Source organism: Dipodomys spectabilis, unplaced genomic scaffold (assembly GCF_019054845.1).
Source record: "Dipodomys spectabilis isolate Male_0828 unplaced genomic scaffold, ASM1905484v1 ptg000263l, whole genome shotgun sequence".
NCBI lineage: Eukaryota > Metazoa > Chordata > Mammalia > Rodentia > Heteromyidae > Dipodomys > Dipodomys spectabilis.
The window spans coordinates 2,052,358-2,062,758 of record NW_024870940.1 but is presented as its reverse complement, the minus strand read 5'-3'; the positions used below and the strand labels follow the sequence as shown (position 1 = coordinate 2,062,758).

General features: G+C 49.1%; 1 protein-coding gene across 1 annotated transcript; it reads right to left on the bottom strand.

Annotated features, from left to right (window-relative positions):
• Positions 1-737: 737 nt before the first annotated feature.
• LOC122125293 (neutrophil defensin 3-like) lies at positions 738-3,536 on the bottom strand. The gene is made up of 3 exons (XM_042699893.1): positions 3,444-3,536; positions 2,000-2,184; positions 738-949 (listed from the first exon to the last, which is right to left on the bottom strand). The coding sequence occupies exons 2-3, from the start codon at positions 2,175-2,177 to the stop codon at positions 840-842; spliced, it is 288 nt and encodes a 95-aa protein (XP_042555827.1). The 5' UTR covers positions 2,178-2,184; positions 3,444-3,536; the 3' UTR covers positions 738-839.
• Between the last annotated feature and the right edge of the window lie 6,865 nt (positions 3,537-10,401).

Here is a 10,401-nt window from a genome sequence, read left to right as displayed (position 1 = left end):
CTGAGCTTTGTGCTCCTGTTGCTGAGCCTGCAAATCACACCAGCGCCTTCCTTGACCTGACAAAGGGCCTGGTGTCCTGCCAAACTCAGTGTGGCCAGCATGGAGGGGGATGCAGGGCTACTCACACCTCTGACTCTGTTTCTCTGTGTGACCCTGGTGAATAGTTGTGGCTGTGTCTAACAGGCACAGTCAGAATCCCAACAGCTCAGACAGGCGTGGAGGGCAGTGAGGGAATTGCCCATAGTACATTTTTGTTTCTGGACACCAGCTCTCCCTCTAGCAAACAGGGCTTCAGGAGAGGTGGGCAGATGGGACTCTCAGGTTTCCTCCTTCCTGACACTGTGTTCACTTCCTGACCTGACACGGAGCAGCCTGTGCAGGCTGGCAGGTGATCTGTGCTTTTCCGTTTCTCTCCCAAGCTTTGCCTAAGTAGATGTGATTTCCTAAGAGGAGGGATAGCTTTGTCACTGTTTGAATTGAAGTGCACAATGGCTGGCACTGCCTTTGCAGAGGTGAAGTGCACATGAGGGCAGGGCTCAGAGCAGGGCAGGGGGAGGGGTGCGCAGAGCCATTCTGTGTTCTCACATGTGTGGAGACTGTGAGCTCCTCACGGAGGTCAGCGTGGGAGCCAGAGCTGGACTGCAGGAGTGTGATGGAGAGGCTGGGGCTTGGCTGCAGAGCTCAGAGCTCTGAGGACAGAGACACCAGCGAGGAAAGATCAAATGCGCTGCCCTTTCTGTGATGATTTATTTAGGGTGGAGAAAGCAATGGGGTACATGGGCTGGGAGACACCACCTTTCAGAGAAGATTACAATCTCATTTTCTGTTGCACACGAGGCTCAGCAGCAGAATCTGTAGATGCGGTTGCGGTAAATGCAGGTGCCCAAAGTGCGTTCCCCACCCTGGCAGGCTCCTATTCGGCAGTAACAGTTTCGTCCGGCCTGGACCCCTGGGGGCACAGAGGAAGCATCAGTCAGCTGGCACCTTGGACAGCAGTGAGCGCTGACAGTTTTGACAAGGCAGCCAACAGAGGGGTTGCTTGTGTCCATGTGTCACAGAGCGCAGCATTAATAACCACAAGTCAACACACACGCAAGAGTGAGTGACACACACACTCCAAACCCTTCCTCATTTATTTTCACTTCTTCTTTCTTAACCTGTGTGTGTTCCTAAGGCTTGAACTCAGGGCTCAGTGTTCTTGCCTGGCTTTGTCACTCAAAGCTAGTGCTCTACAATTTGAACCACACTTGTATATTTTTTAGATAATTGGAGATCAGAAACTCATAGGCATTTCTTCCCTGCCTGGCTTTCAACCATAATCCTCAGCTCTCAGCCTCCTGAGGATCTAGGATTACAGCAGTGAGCACCAGGGCTCAGCTAACTTCACTTCCAGGTGTCCACCCTGCAGCCCACAAATATCCAAACACACCCACATGTCTCCATCTAGTACCTGACCCTCCCACCATGCTGTGGATGGTGACCCATGCTGGCCACTCCCGTAGTCAGGAGGCCCAGAAAGCAGTGGTGTGAGGCCACGATGTATGAAACAGCTAACAGGTGACCTGCCTCATCAATAAGCTGAAAGGCTGGCTCAATGGAGCCACAGGGATGAGGATCACAGTCCAAAACAAGCCTCAAGCAAAAAGGAGAGGCTGTGAAATAGAACTGAAGGAAAAGGAGCTACAAATGTACTGCAAGGGACAGAGCTCATCATAAATGGAGGAGACGCTTGTCTAAGAGCAACCCTCCTCACTAACATCCAGAGACAGCTCGTCTCTTGCATTGAACATAGTGATGGTGACACATCTAGGTTGGATTCAGGCCTTGCAGAAAGGTCACATTATCGTCACTAGGGTGTCACCATTCAGTAAGAAGAGGAAGGGACAGTCAAATGACAGTGTCTCCTGTCACTTGCTGTAGGACCTGCTGCAGACTGGATTGCTCAGTGAGTCTCCAGCTTCCTTCCAGCCCTGGTCTCTGTCTTGATGACCTCACTCACCTGAATCTTGAAGCACAGAACTGTCATCCTGAAACAGAGAGATGGACGGGACTTGGCCATCTCCCTCCAGGGGTTCCTGGGCTGCAGCTGCCTCAAACGTGACTCTGAGAGGCTCACCCTGGGCCTGCAGAGCCAGCAAGGAAAGGACGCCAAGGAGAGCTAGTGTCCTCATGGTCATGAGTCTCCTAGGGACGGGAGGGCAGGAAGTGAGTGCACTGGAGACAGGGGTCCCCTGCAACGAAAGATCTGTGAGGAAGGTTCACAGATCCTCCCAGAAGACACTTGCCACCATCCCAAGGCTACCATCCTTCCCCAAGTCGTTGGAAGGCCCATCTTCCCTCCACGGTGCCATCCTGACACTACTCTGTGTGTCTGGGGACTGCTCAACTAGATCACTGTGATTAGCTACCTCAGAGCTCTTTCTATGTCTTGCTCACATTAACCAACTACTACTTCTCTGTTTTTTACATTTCCAGTACTTCACGCAAAAAAGGAATTTTTTCATTTCTGAACTTCAGAGGAATTGTGAGTAACTCTGCACTGTGTGGAGGTGCAGTCTGGGATCAGTCCAGTATCCAAATGAGCAGGCAATAGCATTGCTAATGTCAAGGGAATTATCCCCCTGATGGAGGTGTGGAGTCCAAGCAGGATCCTGGTGGGGTTTGTATGGGATCCACAGGCACACAGTCTTCAGCGAGCGTTGATGGCGTGCCCTTTGATGTTAGGGAAAGAGTTGGAATACAATATTCAATTATGCATCTTTCAAGGAGGGATGAGTGGCACTATCTACATCAAAATATTCGAAATGTTGAGAAAATTTTCCTACTGTGTCTAGAATTCAAATCAAGGGGATTAAAGTCTGAAACAAGACTTGAATTCAGAAAATCGTTAGAAGACATCATTGAGAGTAACTTCTTCACAGGGCATCTGTGAAGTGATTTCTTCCACCTATAAACGAAAGCTATGGCCAGAAAGCAAAAGTTAAACACGGATTGTACCTGTCCACACAACATCTGCACAACAGACTAAAAGAAGCAATAAGAAAAGGCAGAGAATGTTTGCAAAGCATTCTTCTGATGATAAATTTTTTCTCAGGATATATACACAGGTAACATAATCCAACAGAAAAAATGAAAACAGATTTTTTTAACGTGAATGAAAACCTCAAAACATTATATTTCCAACTGGGAGAATGTTTCCTGAGTCAATTAATATGTGAACCCCACATAACAATTGGGACCTATTGGTTTCAGGCAAAGCTTTGAGCTTTCCAGTACCTGGGCCTGTAGAGATGCTCTTTGCAGCCCCTAGAGACCTGACAAGCTCCCAAAGAGCTCTGCAAGTGTGAGCTCTTACAAGGTGTGCTCCTAGAGTGGACAGGGCAGGTTGTCTTCAATGCCCCAACCACAGCATGGAAGGTCAAAAGTAAGTTCCCATTACTTACAGAGGCTTGAGCTGAGCAGAGAGCAGAGATGGGCAGAGAGAAGTTCTGCGTCAGGGCTCAGGATGAAACCCCAGCTGCACATTCCCTGGACAAAGACTCGCCCTATATATGGGATATCAGCGGTGTCTTCATTTCTGGAGGCTGGCTTCTGTTGCATGCATCAAAGAACTCTGGTGCAAGAGCATTTGAGCAATTTAGTGTTACGTGGGGTCCCAGAGCACCCTGCCCTCTAAGGCCCCCACCTAGAGGGATTTCTTTTCTCTCAGGCAGTCTTGGCCAGGTCTAGGTAGACACCAGTGGTTATTTCTCCATCAGTCTTCATTCAGTGGGGTCTCTTTTGTTGAAAGAGTCTCACGTGCAACATGAAAATAGGAAAAGACAGCAGCAGTTCCTGCCTTACCCACCACAGCTTCTGCCGTGTTAGGGTGACTGGACTGTAGAGCCATGCACAGCTCAGTGCTGGAGGTAAGCACCAAGTGCTCTCGCTACTGTGTGAACACCACACATCCCAACCTCCTCCTAATGCAAATGTGGAACCATTGTAACTTAGACCAGATGTGTCTAGGGAGTTAAGGAGAGGGATGGAGCAAAGGGTGCAACATCACACTTAGATTGGAGGAATGAGTTCTGGTGAACTGTTTCACAACTGCTAGACCCCAGTCAATAACAATGTCTATTTCAACATAGCTAAAAGAGACAATGCTAATGTTTTAGCTCAGAGAAATGATAATATTTGAAGTGATTGATACATGGATTACTCCAATTTGACTGCTGAATAACATATACATGCATCCAACACCACATTGCATATGATAAGTTTATACTATTTTAATAGGTCAATTTTATAAACAAAGACTCCTTTTACAAAAAGAATTGCATGGACATGTTCAAAGATGGGAAGGAAGAATGGAAGACACTATTGCAATGTGCTGAAGCATTTGCAATCGTGAGAGCGGTTGGGAGAAGCTCTGGAAACTTAGGCAGGAGATTTGTTAAGGTCTAGGATTAGATGGTAGGAGGCACTGGGGAGGTTGTAGGGAGGTTGGTCAATGTGATTGTGCCACGCACATTTGGTAACTGGTGCTTGTTGAGGTTAGGCCACTAACCTCCACAAAAGAAGGAGCTATGTCCTTGGATCTCTGCATTTCAAGATAGTTATAGAAAGTCTCCTTCGGGGACAAGGCTCTCTCAGGCAGGTAGATTTATAGTCGGGAGCCCAGACCTGTGCATGATTCAGAACAGACCAGACCTGGAGAAATAAGGAAGGCAATTCTATGGGGGTCTTGGTGTGCCTATCATCATAGCCATCTTCTGTGTGTGATGACATGCTTCACACCATCGTATTCAAGACAGCAGATGAGCCCATTGGGCACACGGGCTATATCTCTGCACTCTGTGGTCTGTCTTTAATCTAAGATTTAAGGGGACATTCTATCATTAGTCTGACATGTAGAAACACCAGAGAGTGACCTGACATAGTCCATTTCCCAGAATGCTGTGGAATCACACAGGGAAGGCCTGTCCCAGGGTAAGCAGGTGTGCGCTGGCTGCTCCTGACCAGGGCATGGCCTGTGGTCATGGCAGAGGAACACCAAAGAGCTTTGGGCTCTAAGGGAGGGAACGCAGACTGCAAGACTCACATACGGAAGGCCTAATCTCTGAGGAGGTAAGAAGAAAACATTCCAGGGAAAGAGGCAAGCAGCAGGTGGTGTGTGTCATGTGATGCAGTAGACTCAGCACAGGGAAAATGCCCCTTCTCCACAGACCTCAGTGCAGACCTGAGAATTCTCACCCATCCCCAGCCCTTCACACCTGCAGGGTGTGATGGTAGGATGTTGTCCAAGTCCCCTGGAGACTGCCAGCTGTGTGCAGCTGTGACTACCTCATTGATCCAGGATTCCCCTCCACCCTAGATTGCATAGGTGCTGACACATACATAGTCGGTATAGGGCAACTCAGTTTTGTGTGATTGAAACAGGCACTAGAGTGGTCATTCCTGTCATTTGTGAAGGACAGTTTTCTCTGGAATAGAACTTGTCTTGTGTAAGTGAAGATGGACCAGATACCACAGGCCGACTTGGGTACTTGAGGCTCTTGGCAGGCATTCTAGCTGTGGGAACAACCTTTGCTGTTGTTCATGGATGCAGTCTCCCTGCACCAGGCACAATCCCAGGGCCCGAGACACAGAGGATAGGTCTGGAGCTGCTCACTCACACATTTGGGAAACATGGCGGCTTCCCTGAGAAGCCAAGGGAATTTGGTTGTTTAAGCTCATTTCTTTTGCCCATGGACAAAGCCTTTGGATGTGAATCCAAATGACGTGTAGGCACAAAGAGGAGAGATCCTTAACCCTTTCAATCTGAACTGTTGGCCTTGAATTCCCCTCTAAATGGATCCAAAATTTTGTTTTAAGTCTTTAATCAAATAGTCTGTTACTTTAATCTGCAAAGGACTTGCTGGGGAACATGGAAGGGTAGGGGGAGAAGAGGGGACAATAGTCGGAAAAAACGAAGGAGTGGGTAACAATGTTCAACAAGAACTGTAATTGTTTCCTTACTTATGTAACTGAAACCACTGTGTATGGCAGCTTAACAACAAAATGAAATATAATTTAGAGAAAAGACTTAATGGAGAGACAGCACGACTCAAAGAATCACAAACACAGATCAGTTGCTTCAAAGAATGTATTTGCTATAGAGAAAGACAATGGAGGCTAAGTACGGGATGAGGGTGCTCCCTCTGTGTCTCAGAGGAAGTGGGGTATTTGGTCTCTGTGCTAAGTGCTCAGCGGCAGCAGAACACGTATGTCTTCCCGCCTTGGATGCAGTATCCAGACACCTTTTCTCCAGGTCGGCAGCAGCAGTGATGACAACGGCACGTGCGTGGGCCTGCAGACACAGAGACAGAGGAGGCAGCATGGAAAGACAAACTAGGCTCAGAATGGTGGAGAAGGGCAGCATGGGAAGACACGGGAGGCTCAGGATGGTGGAGAAGGGCAGCATGGGAAGACACGGGAGGCTCAGGGTGGTGGAGAAGGGCAGCATGGGAGACACAGGAGGCTCAGGATGGTGGAGAAGGGCAGCATGGGGAAGAAACAGGAGACTCAGAATGGGTGGAGAAGGGCAGCATGGGAGACACAGGAGGGTCAGGGTGGTGGAGAAGGGCAGCATGGGAAGACACAGGAGGCTCAGGGCAGGTTGCCATGTGGACAACCTCACAGCCAACATGCTCAGTGCTGCTTAGGGCCATTGCCCCAGACCCCCACTCTCCTCTAACCCCATGTATCTGCCTCCCTATCCCCTCTGACACACTAAGAACTCTCCCGCACAAGCTCCAGCACCCCTCATCTTTTCTCTCAGGACAGGCAGGATGGTCTCCCGATAGATATATCAATCCATTTCGCTCTATAATGAGCTTCTATGCTTGCTATTCCCTAGTGACTTCCAAAGACACATTTTGGAGCCCAAAGTCTGTATTGGAAGAGTCTCAGGCTGGTGACTCTCACTGTCACTTCTACAAATGAGCACAGCAAGGACAGAGAGGAGCAGCAAGGTCACCTGGGTGGGCCTAGTCGATCTGGACCAGGCTCCTGAGCCTGACTCCAGAGCCAGCTCCCTCCTTCCTCTCCAGGCCCCACCACACTGTCTGCCCTCTCTCACCTGCCTTCTGGAGAGCAGACCTCTCAGGTCCAGTGAAGGACACGGCCATGGTGACCCCTTCCCCAGGCTGCTCCTGCAATGCATCTTCCTCCACATTTTCAGGGAGAGACTGGGCCTGAGCCTGCAGGGCCAGCAGGAGAAGGGCAGCGAGGAGAGCAAGCGTCCTCATGGCTGCCAGTGACCTGGCGGTGCAGAGCGGGAGCTGAGGGGAGGAGAGCATCGCTGTATTTATGGTCGGCCCAGAGCCGCTCCCTGCACGTGACGGGGAGCGATGGGGCGCAGCGCTCAAGGCCCCCTTAATGTTCCTCCATGTGCAGTGCTGCCTCCCAGGACTGGTCTGTGTGTCCAGTGGCGGTCCTCTGATCAAGCTGGTAACGCTGAGGATAAAGTCATCACAGTCTTTCCCGCTTTTCCATCTGCCTTTATTTACATTTTGTGTTTCTAGAAGGAAAGGAAACAATGCTTCATTCACTGAGCTCAGGAGACACAAACCCATGTTTGGCTGACCATGGAGTCTGGTGCTGGCTGGAAATGTGTGACATGGAGTGACCTAGTCTTTGGTGCCCAGGGTTCAGAGGCCTCAGTCACTGCCCTGGGCATGGAGGGCTGGGCGAGTCTCTTCTCTGGGTCAGACTTCACCTGACCTGAGCTTAGCAGAACATCAGTCTTGGGGTTCGTTGGACTGAAGCCACAGCCATGTGAGATTACCACACACCTGGGGGCCATGAGCTGACCATGATTACCCTCCACCTGTCTGAGATATTCTTTGTCTGCCCCAAATACATCCTGTGTCACAAGTACTCCGCACACAGTTTTCATGGTTACCCTGTGGTGTATCAAGATTCTTTGGGATGGAAGAACCAGAATCTGAAGGAAAAAAAAATCCTTTAAGCAAAATCTTGGCTCACTTTCGTCATCACCCATCATGGATGAAAGCCTGTGCTGTTTGCTCAAGCTTCAGTGCCTGGGCCAAACAACTAGATTTCCTAGCATTCATTATCTAACTACACTTGCCCAGAAAATAGTGTCACCCAATTGCCTTGAGAAGGGGGAGGGAAAAGTCCTGTTCCCAATTCTCCAATGATAAAAGAGTGATGGCAAAGACCAAAATGCTGCGTCAGCACAGTTAGATGAAGCACAGAGGGCATCCTGCCCTGCCCTGCCCTGGTCCCACTGTAGACCTTCACCACCTTCATTGAGGGTCATTCTGTGATCTATGGTGTCCATATTTGTTTCCCAGCCCAGCAAGATCACCTGGAAAGTCTGGAACCCTGAATCTAGAAACCCAGAAGACGTAGGTTCCTGATTCCTACCTCAGTCTTACTGTAGCCAACTGTTTCTGCAGCAACTGTGGGACTTACTTGATAGAGAGTCTTGAGCTGAAATCCATGAACCTCCTACCTCCGCCTCCTGCCTCTGATTTCTAGAATTAGAGACATTTGCTACCATGCCTGGACCCAAATCTAGTTATTTTTTTGCTTTGGGAGATTTTTCATGTTAATGTTACTGGTTGTACAGTGGATATGTCTGCACATGCCTCTAATGTTCTTTCTTCATATTCCACTTCAACTATAATACCCTTCCTTACCCTCTCCCCCCTTTATAAGAAATGTTAAAGGTTTCATTATTCTGTTTGTCATAGTTGTGAATAGCATGTGATGGTCATACTTATCTGCCCCTTTCAGCTCCTCCCCTTGTTCTCTCTCCTCCATCTGCTTTCAAACTCAGTCCCCCGTTTGCATTCCTCACAAGAGTCAATATTTGCCTTTCTCAGTCTGGATTATTTCCTTTAACACAATTATCTCTGGCTCCCTCCATTTCATTGCAAAACATCTCATCCTCATCATGGCTGAGTGCTCTTCCACTGTGTGTGCCCACCTCAGCTCTACACATCCCTCATCAGATGAGGGGCTCCTGAATGGATTCCATCCTGTCCCATGGTGAACAGGGCTTGTCTTGTCCATGTCTAGGATTTCAGTTCAGTTGTCTCTTCCCACCCTAAATTTCACTTGTCATCTCCAGATGGTAGCGCTCATGTCACCTCTACACTTGCTTGTGGGGAAGAAGATACTTATTCTACGACAGACATTTCCCTTCCACGGACACAGGCTACTGTGGAGGTCACCCTGTGAGCCAGACATCCAAGGCCATGTTCTTTACAGATGTGTGTCTGGGCCTAAAGGACAGTTCTGGAATTTTTTGGTCTCTCTAACCTAAGAACAGTGTGTGTCTGTTCTGAAAGCCATAGGTCCTAACCCCGAACAATCCAGCAGCTGTTGATAGACAGGTGGGCAGAGGGAGCATGGAGGCACATTGGGCTTTTCATCTCAGCTGTGAAGTGACACATGGTTTCTTGAGGGTAGCATAAGAGTCCTCCTCATGGACAAGTCCATAGCCAAATACACACAAGTGCGGGGCAGGTGGAAATGTTAGATCAACACAACATCAAAGGTTGGGAGGAGAATGAGGGCTAACCATGTTTCCTTTTCTTATCTCCACCTCTTCTGTCACTCACACATATACAAACACTACAGTCCAAACCCCTGATACCACATTCAACAAGCAAAACCATGCAATGATCCAGATTCATCCTTCACAGACCCAAGGAATGGTCCAGAATCCTCCTCACAGACCAGGCCAGAATGATCCAGAAGCCTCTTCCACAGCCAGCATGCTGTCCATTGCAGGACCCTGGCAATCACATGAGGATTTCTTCCTCTTGTTCATGTTGTCTGACTACCTACCCTCCATTCGCAATCTAAGCACAGGGGATGGCTCTGAAGTGTAGTCTGCTGGGCTTCCTGTGTGTCTGCTCCTAGTAGCTACCGTGTCTCTCCAGTGTCCTCAGTCCTAGGAGCTGACCTATGCCCACACAGTAGTCCCCGTAAGTGGGACCACCTCTGAGGAAGTGGGCATGTGGCACTGCAGTAGCAAAGGATGACCATCAGGAGGCACTGTGATGCCTAAGAAACACGTGAGCTGACCCAGAGCCTTAAGGGGAAGAGGCCTGCAAAGGGACTGAGGAAAGCTGTGGTCTTCTGAACCCCAAGCAGATGCTCAAGTAGGATGGGAGATTCCACAAGAGAGGCAGAGTCCACAAGAGGGGCAGGTGTTCCCGTGCTAACCCAGGTTGCTGAACGCTTGCCAGGCTTCCCAAAAATAGGTCAAACCCTATCAATTGGGGATTTTAACTGCATTGGAGAACCTTCTCTTCTTACTGAAGTTAAGGTGCTAAAACAAGAGTGAGAGAAAGAACCAGCAGTGGGAACATTCCTATGAACTCAGTGATGCTTGAGCAT

What these genes read in the sequence shown, in the direction of transcription:
- LOC122125293 (XM_042699893.1), bottom strand. Translation starts at nt 2,177, where the DNA reads ATGACCATGAGGACACTAGCTCTCCTTGGCGTCCTTTCCTTGCTGGCT. An exon ending in TTCTGTGCTTCAAGATTCAG is followed by an intron (nt 950 to 1,999) that starts GTGAGTGAGGTC and finishes CTGTGCCCCCAG; the next exon opens with GGGTCCAGGCCGGACGAAAC.